Genomic DNA, 21,423 nt, shown 5'->3' on the forward strand with positions numbered 1-21,423 from the left:
TTAATTATTCGCTAATGCTCACCTTGTTTTGCGTATCTTCTCAATTCTCTCTTTTCCCCTCATATAAAAAAGACTTTAAGTTGCTTGATTTTTTTTCCTAGTCAAACTTTTTTAAGTTTGATCAAATAATAAAAGAATATAGCAACATTTAAAAAAAACATATTCAATGTTACATTTAACCGAACTATTTTTTTTAATAAACTGTCAAACCTAAATAAATTTGGCTAGAAAAGATTCAAAATAACTTATAATATGAAACAGAGGGAGTAGAATTTACTGGACATAAATCCAAATCGAATATTAGAATTTGAATAACGGTTTTCCCAGAAAAAAAAAGAATTTGAATAATGGTTACGGATCAGGGACTAGTTGAAAAAAAAATGTTTGACATTCTTGTAATAATTTATACATTGAAATAAACATCATACACGAATCCATGATAAATGAAAACGACACAACTTGTAGGAGGTGGAGATATCCTATCAATGGGCATTATACATGTGAGGGCATGTAAACGGTACTAAGTGTAAATCAAAAAATAAAATTTGAATTTAAACCATTCCAACAGTTTACCGATAAATGCTAGTGTTCCTAACCTTGATCTGGATCATTGAAAAAAAAAGTTTCCAAAAAACAAATAATAACATTGTGAGGAATAGCATTTAACTTCAGCTAGTGGGTATTTAGCTGGTACAGGGAACGGAATCAGACTGGGAAAAACATCCCTTACTTCGAGCATCGCCCTTCCATAAATTAAACAAAAATTAGCATTCCTGATAAATTATTCTCAATTTATATGAAAAAAAAGAGTTCCTTGGACAAAATAGCAAGGATAAAATAATGTTATACTTTTACACCATAAAAAACTAACCGATTTTGAGAAAAGAAAAATCATGAGGGGAAAATTATAGTTGTAAAGGAAAAACGTGCAGAATCTTGTTCTCTTCTGTGTATACTGTGAGTGGAAACAACTCTTCAACTATACCATTCAATATCCATGCTGCATTTTGCTGCCTCAAAAAAAAAAACTTGCATTTTGCTCTGGAGACGCCATCCACTCTAACTCGAATCATCTTTTATTTTGGCTTCAAGATTCTTTACAACATTAGTAAGAGATCTTACATCCCGAGATTTAGCCAGTTTACCATCATTGTCATGCTGCAGAACAAAACCAGATTATTTCAGTAAATCATATTGTTGCAGTCCATGTATGTCTTCTTTTTCACAATAGTTTGACAGCAATGTTTCCAAATCAAGAAAATAAGGCAGCCATTTTAATTGAAAAACATATGTTGCACATTGTAAATTAACAAGATCAGGAGCCTAACCTTTTCCAGCAGTAGAGCATGGTCCTTGAGCCCCTCATCTGTAAAACCTTTCTTATGAATAGCCTTGAGGAGTTTATGGAGGTGTGCCTGAAGAAACTCAGAACAGTGCTGCTCAAGATTACGCTCAGGAAAGGAGGAATCACAGCCGAAAGGGCATTTCATGGGCCTCATGGGGCACACAGTCACGCAGTGCCTATCCATATCACGCCTCAGAAGCCGCTTCTCACAGTTCTGCTCACATGTAAGGATTTTAAACAGGCAAGCTGAATCATGGTCTTGCATGCAGCGAACAGAAACTTTCGCTCGGCATCCATCATTGGGGCAGGTAACAGGTCTGAAGCTACACTGGGCCTTATGATCAGCGAGACGTTCTTCATTTTCATATTTCTCAGGGCAGTGGTACTTGGTTTTCAGGTCTACATTCTTGAGGAGGACCTCAGCAATAACTTCTCTCCTTTCCAGCGGCCAGAAGCGGGCCATCTCCATTTCTTGGACAAAGTCATCAATCTTATCTTCGCGGCTGTCGCTCATCAACCACCCAGAGACATGGCCGATAATGTTCCTCTTCGTGCTACTAAAATCATCCATGAAGATGGACACGATCTCAAAAGGGTCCTCCGGCATCTCGTTCTCTTGATCCTGACTTGCTTCTGATTCGATAAGTGAATCGGATATGAATGTCTCGCTTCTCTGCGTGACATAGTCCACCATTTCCTTCCTCATGTCAACGGCGACAACCGACGGCTTCCTGAAGAGATCGCCTGTCGTGCAGTCAATGCATACCGCAGCCAAGCCGGGGAGCAAGAACTGCGCGAGTTTGTGCATTGCCTCTGAATCACAATAGGGACACTGCAGAAGCAATCCTTCAGCCCTCACCGGCCCAGGATCAGCAACTGGGAGCTCCATTTCGCAAAGCGATCAACAACACCTGCATAGGTCGAATACAGATCAAGCAACATTCATATGCTGAAGTCAAGATCAAGATTGGAAATTGGGGCCGACTCAAGGTGAAAGACAAATACCTGTATCACCCAACATTTCGGAATTAAATTGTAATTTACTAGAGATATCAGAAAATTGCTATGTCCAAATCGAATTCGTCCTAGAATCTACTATATATCTTCGATGAAATATATAATTTACTAGGACAATGACAATAATGTTTAAAGAATTCAGAGTTTCAGGCACCAAGAAAACACATTGCAACTAATTAATCCCCCATTACAGTATGACCAATCCCCCATTACACGTGCCGCACACGCCGGAGCGAGAGCGAGAGAGACTTGAAAAAAACAGAATTAATTGATATTTTAAAACAATTCTGTATCTTAATCAGAAAGGATTTTTTTCCCCCCAAGAACCGCACGCGATACAGTACAGGTAGGAAACAACAACGGAGTGGGGATCGAGCAACGCGAGGAGGAAAGGATCTCGGCTGGATCGCTCACCTGGGGGGGGTCGGCGGCGGAGGGAGAGGAGTCGGTCGATCTCTTGCTTTGGTGGAAGGGCGACGAGGAGAGGGAGGAAGAGGAAGAGGAGAGGAGAGGAGAGGAGGAGAGGGTGGCCGAAGGAGGCAAGGGGTGACCGAGTCACCACCTGAGGAGAGGAACGCACGCGGCAAAGAAAAGAGAAACCCCCTTCTTATTGAGGAATTTATTTATTTATTTATTGCTAACAAAAACTGAATATTCCGTCCCTAAATTTTTGTATTCAATCTAATTTTCATCTCCTTTCCTAATCTTTATCTTTTCTTTACCTATTATAAAAATTAGAGATGATTATGTACTCACACCCTCTTCTTCCATCCTCTTCGTCCGTCATTCTAGTCACCATTGGATCGGGCGATACAAAATAAACTGAGTGATTTATTGGTACATCATCTGACTCCCCTGCTTGCCCTCGTCGTTAGCTTTCGCTTTTGCACCGTTAGGCGTTGCACACATCCAATTCAAGAGTGTGTTCGTCTTCGCGTCCGCCTGTGGTTCTCACATGTTCACGTCCGTGGTCCGCCTACGAATCGTTCGTATGTGTCGCCTTGGAAAAGGAGGGGAACTTCAATTTCTCAGCAAACTTTATAGATGGAAGAGGTGTCCGGCTGCCAACACAAGTGGGCTGGTTGAGGCGGCAGCATCCTCACTGATGGTTGTTCCCATAGGCGGAGACAGAGAGGCAAACGGTGGCGTGTAAGCGTAGTCTGCGGTGGCTGTGCGCGAGAGATCGGGAGCTACAGGGTGAACCAAATAAGACCAAATCCAAGCAGTAGAGAGGAGGAAGAGGCTAGATCCAACAAAACCAACCTCATCTAGCTGCACCAAGCTCATTGACCAAGACCTCATAGAATGGATGGTGGTGGATTTTGCCGAACAACAACTCATGATGTCGTTAACCCGGAGCACCGCGCCCATCTTCCCCCTCTTTTGTTTCTGGCCTTCGACTAGGGAAAACGATGAACAGTTGTCGATGGGGAATACCCGCAGACCGTATTCTGAAGGTATTGGGGTATGTTGATTCGAGGATCCACACAATACCACATCAAACACATATTCCCAACTTCTCTCCCTCATTTTCCGCGCGCACACTTTTCAAACTGCTAAACGGTGTGTTGTTTGCAAAAAAAAAAAAAAAATTCTATACGAAAGTTTCTTAAAAAAATCATATTAATCCTTTTTGAAAAAAAAGCCAATACTTAATTAATCACCTGCTAATCGCTGCTCCGTTTTCCGTGCCTCTCGAACGCAACCATAGGTTATACTAATTCAAGCCCCTCGTAAGGTAATAGCCCTAACCCAGTTTACAGAGGATTACGAAGAAAACCACATAGTACAATTGTCACGTACAGAAATTCACGAACCATAATTCTAATGTGCATTAAAACCCTTGTCTAAAACCCGCCAAGGTACACACAACAAAGTTGATATACAAATTCACATCTTACAAACATATTGAAGTCTTACATATGCAATGAAACTAAAAGCGAGCTAAACTTTGTGATCACAAATCACAATAACTCTGGTTTTAGGAAATCACTTGAAAATGATAAACATAACACTCTCAAAACCATATCACCACTGACTTAGTTAAGCTTTTCAATAACACGCAAAATGAGATAAATCATTAGCACATGAATAATTAAGTATTAATTATTAGAAAGTTCTAAAATAATTAAGTGCACACTACTTTCATCACCATCCTTTTAGTTGAACAAATGACCATGTGTTTGTGGTCTCCCTATAGTTCAACAAATCCTTTTACTCATTCATCATTCATCATATCACATATCCTTGGTCTAAAATCATCCAATCCAACGCCGTTGCACAGATCGGCACTGCCGCCGACCCGATGCTCGCCCTCGTGCATTCATCGCCACCCCATCTGGCCCCTCTGCCCATCGCGCCAACTCGCCCTAGCGCCGTCTCGCCGCCTCGCGCCATCTCTACCGGTCGCCGTCGCACCGCATCAAGTGGTCGCCGATCCCATCGCCGACCGCTCTCCATCGGGACTTCATCAAATCGCCGCCATGCCGCCTGACCACTATCCCCGCCAGTCTCTGTAGCGCGCTCGGTCTCCATCACGTCAACTCGCCTTCACGTCGACACCGATCCTCTCCGGGCCCTGACGTTCGGTGTCTAGAGCTCTACGGCAAGTTTGATTCTTCTCCATCCCAGTTCATTATTTTTCTTGTGACTATTTGATTTTGACTACGATGCAAGAGCAAACTATTAGATGTTAGCGAGCCTGATCTACCTCTGTTAGTCCACCAGCTAATTTGTAATATGAAGTTTGGTTTGTATTATTTGTAGGCAATATGTTTTGTTTGTATTCCTAAGATACAAAAGTTGTGATTTTATATTTGGAGGCTATATAATTAGCAACAATATAATAACTCTCTCCGTAGTTCTTTTTTCCTAAATATTAAATTTATCATATTAGATACTTGATACCGAACCATGTGTCATGATTTCTATTACTAAACATACACGTAGCGTTAGCACGGGCATATTACTAGTATATTTAGCTCTTCTATTTTGAGAAGCTGATGTATTTGGATAGCTACAACTCCTTCAATTTCCTTACCTTTAATATAAGAGACAACCAGACGAGTCAGAACAGAAAACATATACTAATAGGATTTTTGAGGAATATACAGTAGTCATAGTCAGATGTAGATAAACCTATGCCAAATCTATTAGGATCGGTAAAAAGAGTATGTGTTGGACCACAATAGAACCTAGACGCCATGAAGGCCGTCTACCCCACCCTAGTGATCTCCCAGTATTAAGTTCAGCAAAGCATATTGTTTTATATCGTTTTCAGACAAACCTGAATCTATAAATCATTAATATTTGATCTGAATGGAACTTCAAAATTGGCAATCCAGTAAGCATCATCCTAAAAACATTAGTGAGTTCAATACATCCACCTCTTCTTTATGTAACTCAACAGATTCAACTGAGCCTATTCGTCCTGATTCAAAGTGCACCCAAGTTTAGAAATATAAACTGAATATCTCGCACATAACAGTTCTACTCCCCAGTTTGCCCTTAATGAATCAGAAATACGTCACTATACCAATTCAAAGACAAATCCTACCATTGTAATATCAGAGAGCGCAATTGCACATGAAGATATATGCAAATTTAGTTATGCATGTATGTAAAAAAAGATTATCTAGGAGTTACTAAAAGCAGTAGTAAATATTCCACCATATATTGAGATACCAAAACACCTCTTTCAAGCAGTTTGTGAATGTCCCCTTCTCCAAACAAACTTACAACTGTGTGAGAAAAAACATATAAGGCATAAGGATTTAATTCATCTAAATTTTCTTAACAGTATGTACATTCCAAGAATGCTCTCTAAATTTTATATCAGCGTGTACATTCAAACTAAAGTAATGTAGACATTTGATGCTGTTCACTTGTGAACCATATTATAGAAACCTGATAGCATATACACCTTCATGTGTAAAAGCAACATATGCTTCTATATATAAAAATTCAGCATATGTATCTAGATACATTACTAAATAAGAGACCAGTACATTTAATACAGGTACATTATTCACTACTTGATTTTTCATTTGGAAACAGAAACTAAGTTTGCTAGACATAAGATTTTTTGGGAAACATAGATCATCACTTGAGAGTTCAGACACAGAAGAAAAGAGTTCAGACACATAAGATTGGCATTTACTCATGCAAAGCAGGACTACGGACAACTTGAATTCTATAAATGTTGCAACACAGTCTGTATATTCAGAAACAGATCTTGTGAAAAGAACATGGCCCTTTACTGATATAAACCGAATATTTGGTCAATATATTGATGAAAACACTGAATATATTAAAATAACAGATATACTACCCCGCATGCCCTCAACGAATCAGAAAGATGTCATTTTCATAATAAAAGAGAAGTAAAAGATATGGAATGATATGCATGACATAAGTTGAAAAATAATGATAGTAATGCCATATAGAACATTAACACTGATGTTATCGTGTAATAAAAATGTACTGCATATATGGAAAGAGAGTAATTATTACATAAAAAACTCTGAACCTGTACACAAACAAGAACAAAAATCATCTGGGTATATGTCAAATGTAATGAAACTAAGTGACAAGAAAGCTAGCAATGGAAATTAGTGCCTTTGGACCTTATTTATGCATTTATGGCTTTGGACCCAAGAGTACCTCAACTGGATTTTTTTTTAAAAAAAAACATTTATGCAACATTTACAACCTTTGGTCCAGAGACACACTGCACACTGCACAGGCAGCTAAGGAACTACCTGTTTGGTTCTATCACCTTCCAAAACTTTTGGCAGTGGTTAAGAACAGCTACCCGAAAGCACATGACAAGCACACACAGCTTTAAATTCCTCAGTTATCACTTATCAGTTAACCAAAACAGTCAGCTTGCCGACTGGTCGCGATCCCTGTTGCTCGGCCGTCAAACAATCAAACAAAAGCAAAAGGTAAATCTAGTTACCTCGTCGGTGGGGTTAGCCACGATGAGCCAGGGCGACGCGGTTGTATGTGTCGACGGGGTGCCACAGATTGGGTGCTGCAATGTTGTTCTTATGAATGGCGGCGAGGGCGCGGGGGACATGGAGGACGAAGGGCCAAGTCACGGTGTTGGACGATGACGTCGGCGGTGAATCGTCGCTGGCGCCGTGGGCGACGGTCCTGGACGACAGCGGAGGGCAACGCGAAAAAAATGAATAAAATGGCTAGACCACAGTACAAAGCAGAATAATTGAATAAATTGGGTAGACTATAGTATAAAGCAGAATGCATGAATAAATTAACGGTGTACGTATTCTCTTCAAAATTCACATGATCCATACCAAAATTAACGGGTCTGCCTTGGTAAAATTTTTTGTATGGAATTGGGTAAGAAAACATATAAATGTGATGAGAGCTGAGGAGAAACATGACCTGGAGGCCTGGTAGGTTCAGGTTTGACAGCTATGTCCATCAATCTGTAGCTTCAATGAACACATATAAGATGTAGACAGTGTAGAAAGCAGAAAACTGACAACCACGGGATCATCTTGAAGAGAAACCCGTCAGTATTGTGCTGATCTTCCTTTCCTATATAAGAGTACCCACAAATTACATGCACTGTTAATTATGTAAATTTACTGTGAAACTGAGAGCTGAACTTCAGGTAATAGCTTCTGCTTTTTTAAAAGAATAGAATATATGTTATTATATGCAAGTTCTTTGATTGGGCACTAATGGATGACAGAAGATGACAGAACCTTACTGGGAGACACAAATTAACATGCTCAGAATTTCAGATATAACCTTGAGAGACATTTTGTCAAGCAGTTCATGAGCAGCAAGGCATACTGTAGCATTATGTTCATTCTAAACTACAAGAACCAGATGTGATTTTGCGTGTGAAGGGAGTGAAGGGGCTTGTGCTTCAGATTAATTTTGCGTGTGTTTCGTGTTGAATTGAATCTTATTTATCCCTAGCAGGGGCGGATCGAACTTGGACTTTTGGGGAGACAAACAAACAAAATAAGAGAAGAGCTCCATCCAGATCTAGAAGAGAAGCTAGGGTTAATGCAGGTAAATTTGAGACAAAAGTGGGTGTGGGAGAGAGAGAGAGATGAATCAGAAAGATGATGTGGATGCTCACCGGGATGCAGCAGGACCACGGCACGTCGGCACCCCTCCCCTCCCCTCCCCTGCTCTGCTCGCGAGATGGGGGGATTGGCACGGAGGCTACGATGCGGGCGGTCGGCGTCGGTGATCCGGTGGCGGCGACGGTGGAGGAGGAACCGACGACGGCTCTCGCTCCAACGACGGGTGCGCACGGCGAAGGGGATTGCCGGCGATTGGAGTGGCGGTGCTCGCTCCAACGACGGCTGCGAGAGAGGAGGGCGTCCGCGTTCTGACTAAAAGAGGAGAGGGAGGCGTGGGAGACCGGGAGTGAGGTGCGGTTTCCGCGTCCTCGGTGGCCGGCGGGGTTGGGCGGTGCGGATGCGGCGGCGCAGGGGAGGAGGGGCGGCGGGCGGCGGGCGGAGGGGGTGGCGGAGGCGGAGGCGGTGGCGTTGGCGAGATGGAGGGGGGCGAAAGGCGAGGCGGCAGGAGCGATAGAAAGAGGAGGGAGTGCGCGGTGATTTTGCCCGGGGGAGGGGAAGCGATCCGCGATCTGGATCGGATCGGGAGGGAGGCGGGGAGCCGTCGGATTTAAGTCATCAGATGGATTTGGATCGTTGGATGTGTGACATGATGAATGAGTAAAACCATTTGTTCAACTATAGGGTAGAACTATATAATAAATTAACTATAAATTAGCTTTAATTTTTTTTCTTCTTTCTATCTTTTACTTATACTTTTAATGTATGTCTTGGAACATATATTAAGCTAGCTTTATATGAGAACCAACACTCTTTATGTTTTGATATCTTTCTTGTTCATACAGGGCTTGTTCACTTTGCTATAATTTTCAACCTTACCAAGTTTTAGCATTGTCAAATTTTGATAAGGTTGCCAAAATTTTGATAAGGTTGTTAATTTTTAGCACGATTTCATATGTACTTACTAAAATTTGGCAACAACTAAACGTAGCTAAAATTTTGATAACTTTACTTTAAAAAAATAGTATGGTTAAAAATGATATCGAAGTGGACAGACCATAAGTTTACGATATACTTGTACTCAGTACGAAGTAGTACTATTATACTTGCTGTGGGTGATGTGGCGCGTCACCCGCCCACCCGACCGGAAGAACCCACTTGGGAATAGCGAAAACGAAAATTCCGCGGTCGCTGATACTACCACATCTTGCCGAGCTCGAGCGCGTGTGTTCCTACCACCACACCTAGGCGATCGATTGATCGATCGATCGCTACAACGATCCACGCAGCATAGCCAGCCGCCCGAGCCGCGGACGCACGCAGGCGCAGGACGTACGGGTAGTGGTCCGCTCGATCGGTCCCGCGAGTCGCGGCGCATCGCTGGTCGCGGTCGCGCGTACGAACGTACTCCGTATACGTACGGGTACGCCCGCGGGGGCAAGGCGTCTCGCTGTCACACACACTTGGTCTCCAATTCTCTCGTCGTCTCCCCGGCGCGCGCGAGCGTTCTTCCCGGGCGTGTTGGCTCGGCAGTTACACGTACGTGGTGTAAGTACATGTTACGTAGGTTAGAAAACGATAGGCAAACAAACGATAAATAACAGTAGATCAATCACAAAACACGAGATTTTAACGTGGAGCTGGCTTTTATTAAGTGCAAATAAATTTGGATCACAACTCAACAACGTACGTGGACGTGTGGTGGCGTGTGGGTGATCGATCGATCGACGAACGTGTACGTGGTGTCCCGTCCCGCGTTATCAAAGGCTCGCGCGCGTGCGTGCGGCGCCACCGTCGTATTTTGCCGATTAGTTCGACCGGTCTTAGGTAGGAGTAGTATACGTCGTACGTGTACAGTACTATGCGCGGTGAGTAGTGGAACGCCGTACGTACACGATCGATCGACGGCGCGGATAGGTCCAGCCGAGTGGCCGACCCCACGCAACGTTGTCTACCGCCGTACGTACAACTTCGGCGGTCAGACTGTGATCAACTGTCATATGCATTCCAACATGTGGTGGGACGTGGTTGGTGGTTAGGCGGCTCCTATTCCCTCCGTCCCATAAAAGAACGATCTATGATGAAATATGACGTTTACTAGTACAATAAATTTAAGTATATTAAAAAAATAGCATATTTTATTTTAGATTAGTTTTTTATGAGAAAAAATACGTTGAAAGACTTGTTTATATTGATGTTATTTCAAATCATATCACTTTTTGGTAGAGTTTTTGCCAAACTTTAGTACATAAGAAATCCTACTAAAATTTTAACAATATTATCAAATTGTCAAAATTTGGTTTATTTTGTCTACAATTTGAACAGCCCAAAATATTGAATGGTTGTTAGATAGATGTGCACGGGCCCTATTACAAAATTGATGAATGATAGTGCCAGCTCTCGTTTGTTGTCAACTTGGCATGATATGAACGGTGTGGGATGGTTCTGTAATAAAGAGGACCGTTGTCACACCATGGAGTATATTAGTGTCACAGGATTTTTATACTCCATCCGTCTCTAAATATTTGATGCCGATAACTTTTTTAAACATGTTTGACCGTTCATCTTATTCAAAAACTTTTGTGAAATATATAAAACTATATGTATACATAAAAGTATATTTAACAATAAATCAAATGATACGAAAAGAATTAATAATTACTTAAATTTTTTGTATCCTTGCTATTTTACCCGTGCTAAACGCTACGGCGTAACTCTATTTATCTTTAATAACTATCGCCAATGCCTATATTAAAAGATGGATTTTCACGTTTTCCTTTTACATATTTGACAGACAAAAAATATATTTTGTTTCTCATTAATCGAATTCCCCTATTTTAAAGCACTACAATGTGATTCATGTCACGTGAGAACTTTTTTTCCGTGCAGTAATTAAATAGTTTTTTTCACAATCCTTTTTATGGCGTGCATTCGATAGTTAGTGTATTTAAGGATTTATTTGTATCATATTTAAATGGGCAGACCAATTTAATTTTTCATATGTACGAGTATAATGTATTTTGAAAAGCACCACATGGGCGAATTAAGAAAATTACCTCTCGGAATCAATTCAGAGGGGAGGAAACATTGAAACATATGGATCCGTCGAATTTCATCGAAGCTACAGAACAGGCTTATGTATATTAATTGGATGAACAAATTGAAGAACTGCAGCCCACCATTTCACCCGTATTGTCGAGGTTCCTTTTGCACTCGCTTTTGCCGCCTCCTATGTATCAAGCATGAAAAATTTTCACAAGTCAAGGCTATTCAAGTCAAGCAGCTTTGTAATCTTCTTTTCCTATTCTGCTAGCCACTTTTTACAAACACATCTACTTGGTGCGGGGCTCGATCCTATTCTTCTCTAACAATCGCTTGCTGAGCTGCTCTCATTCTGCAGCACAAAAGACATAAAAAGGATAAATACCCAATACTGCACACACAGCAGTTATATAAGCTAAATGGCAAACACATAATTGCCCATGACCACTTCTCTATCCTCTGATGAGATAGCATGATCAGGTTCCCTCTAAAATGTTAGGAAGAAATTTCAGTGACAACCATATGTTTAATCGTAAACAGGATACTTGTTTGATATGCAATTGCCAAACCATTGATAACCGATAATGAGTACTATGATCTGCTCGTCAAAGACCACGAAAAAAAAATGATCTACAGATGTCTGTAACACACTAATTCTTGAGGATATATTAGCAACAATAACCTTTTGGTATGCACTTTTGTTACAAATTTTATAACATCGAATGAATAACAGGAAACCTAACCATTACCAGAAGGATATTAATAGTGTCAGCAAATAAAGTTGGGTAAACATTGCAAAAATCATCTCTCGGGATCAAGGTATATTGCAATCATGTTATCTTACAGGAATCCTGTAAAAAAAGCAAAATACCAAGGCCTATATTGTGCATGTTGGAAGATTTAAAAAATTGGTAAAAGCAAATGTAATTGGCAGAGTAAAATGACAGGAAGGAATAATACGAGATATAGCTTAGGACGTTGACAAATTACAGATTAATTAGCATTCTTTAACTGTAGATAGAAATAAATGTAAGATTTGATGCAGACGCCTACTCAGTGCTCATATTACTTCCATAGATACTCTCCATGCACTTTAGCTTGTTTTCACTTACAGTAAATCGGCATCCTTATGAGAGATTTAGTCTCATGGGAGCATAAATCTCTACTATCTCATAACCATTTGTGATACCTTTTTTTTCGAGGGTGGTCATACCTGAACACAAAAAACTAAACTACATTCTTATCCTTGAAAGTTATCAAAGGCCATTGATATGCAGCTTGAGGTGCCAGGGTAGAAATTAGGCGAGATTCCCCATGTTGATACATCTGCTGATGATTTGCAGTTATGCACCCATCCACAACAAAGTCAATTAGTATACCTGGGGATACTACCAGCTTTATATGAATGATAATCAAATAGTGTGTTCCCAAATTAGATAAGATATATTGAGCACTCAACCATTGGGAGTTTATATATTGAAGGACAATAAGTACAACGTATCTGAGAGCATATTTTGAGAGTTTGTGAACCATTGGGCGGCGACCGGCCGGTGATGGAATCAGTCTGCGGCGCGATGTAGAGATACCACTTCACATAATGGTTCTAGCATGTAGCTCATAGAATAATCAAATAATTTGATACCCTGAATACCCCTATTCTGGAAATAGTACAACTGAATAAATTGGCTAGACTACAGTACAAAGAAGAATAATTGAATAAATTGGCTACACTACAATACAGAGCATAATAACTGAATATGTTGGATAGATTATAGTACCAACCAAGTCTAGGTTTTATTCTGTTCAACAGAATTAACAGTGCACATGCTATTCTCTTCAAAATTCACACGATTCATACCAAAATTAATGGTTCAGACTTAGTAACATTTTTAACATGGAATCAGGTAGGGAAACATACATACACGATGAGAGTTGAGGAGAAACAAAGACCTTTCTAGCAGCTATTGTTAGGGTCTGGCTGTTTGGGCGTCCGACACCCAAATTCAGATGCCGTTTGGGTGGGCGTCTGACACCCAAATTCAGATCCACAGGAGTCAGAAAAGCAGCAGTGACGATCCCATTGAACTGCAGCTCATCCAATGTATAAAGTCTAGTACCTGATTTAGATTTCAGTAAACAAATGACTACATATGATTGAGTAAATAATATGGGCACACATCTGCAAATAAAAGTAACATTATTATGATATAGTTATTGTAGTGAATACTCTTTTCATATATATACTCGAACTGCTTGTAAAATAATTTAACAACGATGTTCTCTTCTCCATTGCAAATATACAAATAAATAAAAACCCATGAAACATGAAGCTCAATTTATTGTAAATCCCATCATCATGACATCATACCATCTCATTTTCAAATTACATTTTCAAGGAAAAAAATTATTAGTCTGCACAAAGCAGAATTTGACTGACAACTAATAGTAAAAACTGAAATCAAGAAAACGAATAATCTGAAAACTCTTCCCTACATTAGTTAGTACTGAGTACATACAGATCAGTGGTGAGAGGGACATACCGAACTCCTTGGCGGAGGTCGCGCTGGACCGGACAGCATGGGCGGTGCCCCGTCGGCGGGGAAATCCGTCTGCGGCGCGATGTAGAGAGACCGAAGGAGGCGCGACGGTGACCGGGTGGCGGCGGCGCGATGGTGACCTGCGGGGCGACGGCGATTGACGGCGACCTGCGGGGAGACGGCGGTTAGGGTTGGGAATCGTGAGGGCGACGGGGTGCGATGGTGGTGAGGGCTTCCGGCGGCGAGGAACGGTGGCGGAGCGGAGAAGATCGGTGAGGAAGGCAATGCAAGTGGGAGAGATCGGTACAGAGCAGATCGGCGCGGGCGGCGACCTGGAGACGAGAGGGTGAGGATGGAATTTTTTTTTGGGGAGAATCGCGAGAATGAGGAGAATCGCGCGTATGGGGATAGAGGGGCTGAGCGCGTCGATGAGTCTGACCGTTGGATAAGCGTTGAGCAAGGAGGTGCGTTGGATGTGTGATACGATGAATGATGAAGGAGTAAAACCATTTGTTGAACTATAAGGTACTCAATTAAAGAATTTTTTATTATTTGTGAGTACCCTACAGTTCAACAAATCCTTTTACTCATTCATCATTCATCATATCACATATCCAATGGTCTAAAATCATCCAATCCAACGCCTTAGATTAGCCCACCTCTCCCCCTCCTCTCCTCCCCGCACCTGAAATGGCGAAATCACGCCGCATCCACCGTCCTGTGTCTCGCTCTTCCCTCCTCTTTCTCCCGCATCTCCCACGCATTTCCTCCTCGCGCTCTCTCGCCCCCTCACTGTCGTGCACTCGTGCGCCGGATTTTTCACAGAATCGACGTGCTCCTCCTCCGCAGCCCGCACCACCATCGTGCCGCGCGCCTCTCCCTACCGCGAAAAAACGCCGCACCGGCGCCCACCATCGTCACCGCCGCCCATCGCTCTCCACCGCTCCCCCATTGCGCCTGACGCGAAGGAGGAGCCCGAGGAGGAAGAAGAAGAACAAGGAGGCTGACGCCGACGTCTGCAGGCAAAGAAGACGACCGAGACCTTCTTGTACGAGGGAACACCGAAGAAGTCGTCCACGCGCGGGCTCCTCTCACCGCCTCGCCGCCGCCGGAAACCACGCGGACGCTGGGATGGCGGCGGCGGGGCCAAAACCCCCGACGACGGCTCGTCTCCGGCGCAAGGAGGCGGCACAGCGCGCCGCGAAGGCCTCGCGGCGCGTGGCTGCGGATCCGCCGCCGCCGGATCTGGCCCTTCCGTGGTTGGATCCGGCCCGTCATCACCGGAACTGACCGGTGAGCTGACGGAGCGGGCGACGGCGGCAGGTGGCGTGAGGACGGCGGCGTTTGGCGGGGGAGACGGCCGACGGGAGACGCGGGCGACGCCGCGGCTGGAACTTGCTGACAGGAGGTGGTACGGCTCCGGCCGCTGCGGGTACCTCCCCCTCCGCCACCCACCACACGTCGCCCCCCGGCAGATTCACCGCCTGCCTGCTTGCCGTCGCCGCCATCACCACCATCTTCGCCCTCGCCCTCACCCTCCACCGCCCTGACCTCTCCGCCGCCTCGCCACGGTGAGCGCCCGCCCCCCCTTGCTCCCTCCACCAATTGCTCGCGGGTGCGGTTCGCGATCAACGCGGAGGACAGCCTCAACAAACAGGTTCAGGCCCATCCAAGGGCTCACCACCGACGCCGTCTTCTCCGTTGACGACGACCTCATCGTGCCGTGCTCCACGCTGCGGTTTGCCTTCGCCGTGTGGCGGAGTGCGCTCTCTGCCATGGTGGGCTTCGTGCTCCGGATGCACTGGCTTGCTGACCCGGTATGCACAAATGCACTCAAACTCACGACCATTTCTGAATTTTTAGTGCACCATGAGTAATCTTTGAATTTGTAGTGCATCATGAGTAATCTCTGAATTTCTGAACTTTTGGTGCATCATGAGTAATCTGTGCACTAATTGAGGATGGCTACACATTAAATAGCTACTCATCTCTTGCAATTACCAACATAAGTAAAGTACTTAGCACAATGTTAGCCTTTTGTGCTTGCTTCATCCCTTGTGCTTTAGGCATGATGAACAATAGAATAATAGATTATCATCCCGGCCAACACACGGGAACTGGCTTTACGTCGCCACTGCTTGTGACCTGCTTGATGGAATGCTTGCCTTGGAGTTCTTAAATATATTATCAAAATGTACATATATGCCTTAAATTACATCTTATAGTACCCATATGAATGTATATACTTATACTTATAGTACCCATATGAATACAAGCATGTGTTTAGTAAAATGCTAACAAGGTGCATAGACCTGTCTAGGGCATTGGGCAATGACATGTCATCATTTCTTAAGTCTTGTTTACTGTCCTTCTATGCATCTATCTAATTAGCTCCATGATAAATAATTTTGAGTTACATGGATGCTTCATTGAACAGAAGCTTCTACAGCTTTGATTATTTATCATGGCTTAAAACCTTTCATTTCTTCTATCGTTGTGCAAAGTTAGAAAAGGATGATTGGGTCGTGCGTGAATGTCTGCATATGATTGTCTATTGTGAAATACTTGTCTTGTATTTTGAGTGATATCTACATGGTCTCCATCATGTTACTTAAATTATTGATTGGACCTAGAGTTTATATCACTGCATCAGTACAAGTTTACAAGAACGGATCTTGTTCGCTCTGAAATTAACCTTCTAGCTTCTACAAATTTATTTTATGCCACATAAGTAGTGGTTTTTCTTGCATCGGTACCTCCAAATTTAGAATATTATCTTTGAGTGAATTTTTTCAACATTTGTCATATGAATAATAGAAACAATCAACATATCCCTTGTCTCCTTCAGAGGTCACCTGACCTGTGGGACTCCTGGCTGTTTTTTCACCTGTCCACCTCGGCTTACTGTCCACCGCCAGGGATGCACGAAGGGAAGCTCGGACCTTGCTAGCTCAAGGTATTCTTGGCTCCTTTACCATGATGTTTGGCTTAGTATTTCCTTGATTTGGTCCTGTGCGCATTTGATTGATATTGCCTGGACTTACCTGTGCATGAACTACGTACGCAAGCTATGTATCGTACCATTTAAAAATTGCTAAGCGGTTCTATCAATAGAGCAGTCTGGAAAATTTTAACTGATGGGGAATATATTTTATATGTTGATGATGATCAGTACAAAATTAAAAATCATATCATCTCTAGAAGATCTCATTGATGCGTTATAACATCTTTCTTTTTCTGCTAATTGAGATACCATGCCTAAAATGCAATGAAATTAACAAAATAGTGGTCGGATCAATAGCAAAAGCAGTATCTCTAAGATGCAATATTTAGTTATTTAGTGAAAAATACATCTAACACAAATATAATGACTGACCACTGTAGCAGTATATGGTATTTCTGTTTTCCTTGTGTGATTGATATGACCAGATATTTTGCACATATTCTTCTCAATGTCAAATGGCCAATGAAGGGTACTGATGTTCATTTTCCCCATTTGGCTGATCTCAACATTGCCACTCCAACTTAACATTACAATTACCATGCATTTAACCATGAAAAATTTTACTCCTAGCATATATGTTACACCATAAATAAAACTACTGAATTTGAAGGCTGGGCGTATTACTGAGAATATTTGAAGACACTTTAGTCCTGAGTCAATATATCCAGACCAGGCACTTCATTGGCAGTCCAGTCAAAACTCAAACATGCATTCTCTAAAGATGGCACCCCTACTGCTGGTAATGTGTAATGAAAGTTTGTTAGGCACAACCGTTGATTAGTTGTATTCACCTCTCAAGATTAGTGTTTGTTTTAACCCATAGGAAACGCTAGCCAAGTAAGTGATGGTGCTCGAGCAGTCTTACTAATGAGACGTGACATTGCAATGCAAAAGGGTCTTCCAATAGTTGGCGTCTTCAGGTATTAATATTTTTCTATATATCTCATATCTTGGGTCACAACTCACATTTATAGGCATCGTTTTCAGCCCTAATTAAAAAGTACCAAAGCACTCAGTTTATAGATCAGACAAGGCTACTCTATGTTTCCTTCTGCTCCCTTAACATCATGAAGTCTGAAAACCAGCGGCATGAAGGCATCAGCGCTCCCGGGTAGAATTTCAGTTCGTTATATTTTATTCTTCTTATTTAATTGGTTAGCACTTTTAGGCGTTTTCTTGAGTGCAACAATTGTACTATAGGTCTGAGTGTCTGACCAATGACTTTTCTGTTCATTTTGTTCCATATTATGGTGTAATGCAAGCAGAATGGAAATGAACAAATTAATTAATATTGAGGATGGCGATTGTTTTGAGTTTCATCTTGCCTGTCTTGTGCCAGTGTGACTGCTGTTTACCACCGATTACTGGTGCTGAATTTTTCATGCCATCGGATCGAAAGGAAAGTTAACAGCATGTAAGCACCATAATGTTTGTGTGGCGAAACCCAAGCACCTGAAGAGCATGGTGGATGGTATGCACGCGACCTTGAAATATGCCTCTGGTTTTGTTAAGTTCGTAGATGCAATTGTTAAGAAAGAAAGCAATGCATTTCTTTTCTGGATTATCTACCAAAACTCAAAAGACATTTGAAAATTCAAAGGCATTCACGAAAATAATTATTTTTTATATAAAAGAGACTTTGTGAATACAATGAGACATGACATATTGATATTGGTATTGCTGCTTACGTTTGCATTGAAAATTTGAGGGTATTTTCTCCATGGAGGCAAGCGTGCAGCTATAGTAGCGTTGTGCCGCCGGGTTGACTATTGCAACCGTAACGTTAGCACGGGCAAATTACTAGTCTACCCTATAATTTACCAACTCATTCTTACACCTACATACTCATTCATCAAATCCTACGGACGAGAATCATCCAATCCAACGCCACAGAATCGTTCCACGTACCCCCTCAACCTCCGCGCGCATTTCCCCCACTCCCCTCAACCGAAAATCACGCCGCTCAGATCGCTCCTCCTGCCATCTTCATCTTCAACGCTCTCCTGGTTTGTTTCCGGCTTATTTCGGTGGCTTTCAGATATAAAAGAAGGGAAAAAAAGAGCAGTGACTGTAGCAAGTGTGGAGCAATACCTGTAGTCATGGCATATTACTAACGCTCGAAGGTTTAGCCAACGCTTATATCCATAGGGTTATAAACCATTTGGCATATTACTAGTAAGCTGTGGCTGTCGCGACGGCCGTGTGGCAGAAGTCCACCGACCCTGCCTGCTACGACAAGCTCACGCCCGTCTCCTCGCCGCCCAAGTGCGACGACAGCGTCGACCCGGACGCCGCCTGGTACGTGCCCATGCGCTCCTGCCTCACCTCGCCTTCTTCCACTTCCTTGCGCTACAAGAAGCTGGCGCTCGACGCCACCCCCAAGTGGCCGCAGCGCCTCGCCGTCGCCCCAGAGCGCATCGCCACCGTCCCCGGGAGCAGTGCCGCCGCCTTCAAGCACGACGATGGCAAGTGGAAGCTCCGGACCAAGCACTACAAGGCTCTGCTCCCGGCGCTGGGGAGCGACAAGATCAGGAACGTGATGGACATGAACACCGTCTACGGAGGCTTCGCCGCCAGCCTCATCAAGGACCCCGTCTGGGTCATGAACGTCGTCTCCTCCTACGGACCCAACTCCCTCGGCGTCGTCTTCGACAGAGGCCTCATCGGCACCAACCACGACTGGTGACTATTTGCATTTAATTCATTCTTCTACTATATCATAGCTTAATTATTCAACTACTCATTGTCCTTCCAATCAACTCTACTGTAGGTGTGAGGCATTCTCTACATACCCCAGGACGTACGATCTATTGCATCTTGATGGCTTGTTTACTGCAGAGTCTCATAGGTACGTACACTTGCAAATCAGCATTTCTAACTTCAAATTCACAAGAAAGCAAGTAAGAAATACTCCATCCAGTTACAATTAACACGTACTTACCGTACGTTGCAATTGCAGGTGCGAGATGAAGTTTGTACTTCTTGAGATGGACCGTATCCTTCGTCCCACTGGTTATGCCATAATCCGCGAGAACGCCTACTTTCTGGATTCTGTAGCCACCATTGCCAAAGGAATGAGATGGAACTGTGACAAGCATGACACCGAATACAAGGCAGACAAGGAGAAGGTCCTCATCTGCCAGAAAAAGCTTTGGTCAGGAAAGAACACCCAGCATTGAAAAAAATAAATCAATAACTTGATAGCCTCACCTTGATCGAACCTGGAGGGATCACAATGTAAATCTGCTCAACGATTTCAAGCCAGTGCTCAACCTAAGGCACTTCACCCTCCCACTAGACTTCACACTCTGATACAAGAACATTCGTATAATGATTAAATTAAATAAAATGAGCAATACTCCAATATAGGATCCAATACTTCCTACTCTCTGCCAGTTATCACACAATTATTTTTTACAGTTACTAGGGGACCAATTAATTAATACCACCAAGAGGCAGCTGTAAGTTATTACTTTTTTTTTTAGAATGGACAACTGTAAGTTACTTTTATACTACTATATAGCGTGTTCATTTGTATTAGCCATAGCTTGTTTCTACGATTGTAACAATAGGAACGGCTATATATTTATTTTAATTGAATGTTTACAGGAGTAAGATATTGTTGTTGGTATATGTTCCTCAAATTAACAAGAGTTGGCTGTGGGTTTTGCTGTTGCAAATCACGATCGATGAAGGAAGAGTATATAACGAGTAACAATACTATTACCATGTGCAATCAAATTGCCCTAACAAGCATGACGAAGCACTGTTTTTCTGAGGCACATCAGTACACTACCACCATGCACAACCAGCAGCACTTGCTTTGGCATACTTTTCAGTGACACTACATCTGAGAATATCAAATTGTAAGCCAAAGAAAACTAAAAGGGGAGCCCTTCTCGGAGCAAGAGGTGCATAGTAGGGCTGTCAAAAAAGCTCGAGGCTCGCGAGCTGCTCGAGCTCGGCTCGTCCTAGGCTCGATTCGAGCTCGGCTCGAGCTCCAGACGAGCCGAGCCGAGCCTCTCCCTAAGCTCGCGAGCTTTGTCGAGCCGAGCTCGAGCTTTTAACGAGCCTAATAATATATCATTTTTATTGTTATTTAATAACTTAGGAGATCAAATATGTTATTTGTATGTCTTATATTGACATAATATATTTATTTTATTCTTTTTTCCTCTTCTATTAGTATGATAAACTAGAAATTAATTATTTTTTTAAAGATTATCTTTGAAATATATATATATTTTACTTAAAAATCAAGCTCGGTAGTCGAGCTCGAGCTTGATCGAGCTCGAGCCGAGCCTGTTGGAAAGCTCGAACATTTTATAGGCTCGGCTCGAGCTCGGCTCGAGCTTGTATCGAGCTCGAGCCTAGGCTGACGAGCTCGCTCGAGCGCGGCTCGTTGACAGCCCT

The 21,423-nt window shown here is 42.7% G+C and overlaps 3 protein-coding genes across 4 annotated transcripts in view; 2 read left to right on the forward strand and 1 right to left on the reverse strand.

Annotated features, from left to right (window-relative positions):
* Positions 1-21,423, forward strand: part of LOC127771118 (pentatricopeptide repeat-containing protein At5g16860-like) — a 65,212-nt gene that overhangs the window by 15,971 nt on the left and 27,818 nt on the right. The gene's annotated exons all lie outside the window — the stretch shown is intronic.
* On the reverse strand, positions 620-8,907 carry LOC127771119 (uncharacterized). Of its 2 annotated transcripts, XM_052296949.1 has the most exons (5): positions 8,484-8,907; positions 7,772-7,927; positions 7,323-7,519; positions 1,329-2,256; positions 620-1,158 (listed from the first exon to the last, which is right to left on the reverse strand). In XM_052296949.1, exons 4-5 carry the CDS (start codon positions 2,232-2,234, stop codon positions 1,060-1,062), a joined length of 1,005 nt encoding a protein of 334 aa, XP_052152909.1. In that variant the 5' UTR covers positions 2,235-2,256; positions 7,323-7,519; positions 7,772-7,927; positions 8,484-8,907; the 3' UTR covers positions 620-1,059. The 2 variants fall into 2 exon arrangements, with proteins under 2 accessions (XP_052152909.1, XP_052152910.1); XM_052296950.1 differs by lacking the exons at positions 7,323-7,519; positions 7,772-7,927; positions 8,484-8,907 and adding an exon at positions 2,777-7,311.
* On the forward strand, positions 19,304-20,688 carry LOC127771120 (probable methyltransferase PMT20). The gene is made up of 3 exons (XM_052296951.1): positions 19,304-19,692; positions 19,781-19,858; positions 19,970-20,688. The coding sequence occupies exons 1-3, from the start codon at positions 19,319-19,321 to the stop codon at positions 20,187-20,189; spliced, it is 672 nt and encodes a 223-aa protein (XP_052152911.1). The 5' UTR covers positions 19,304-19,318; the 3' UTR covers positions 20,190-20,688.

Source organism: Oryza glaberrima, chromosome 4 (assembly GCF_000147395.1).
Source record: "Oryza glaberrima chromosome 4, OglaRS2, whole genome shotgun sequence".
In the NCBI taxonomy this organism is placed as follows: Eukaryota; Viridiplantae; Streptophyta; class Magnoliopsida; order Poales; family Poaceae; genus Oryza; species Oryza glaberrima.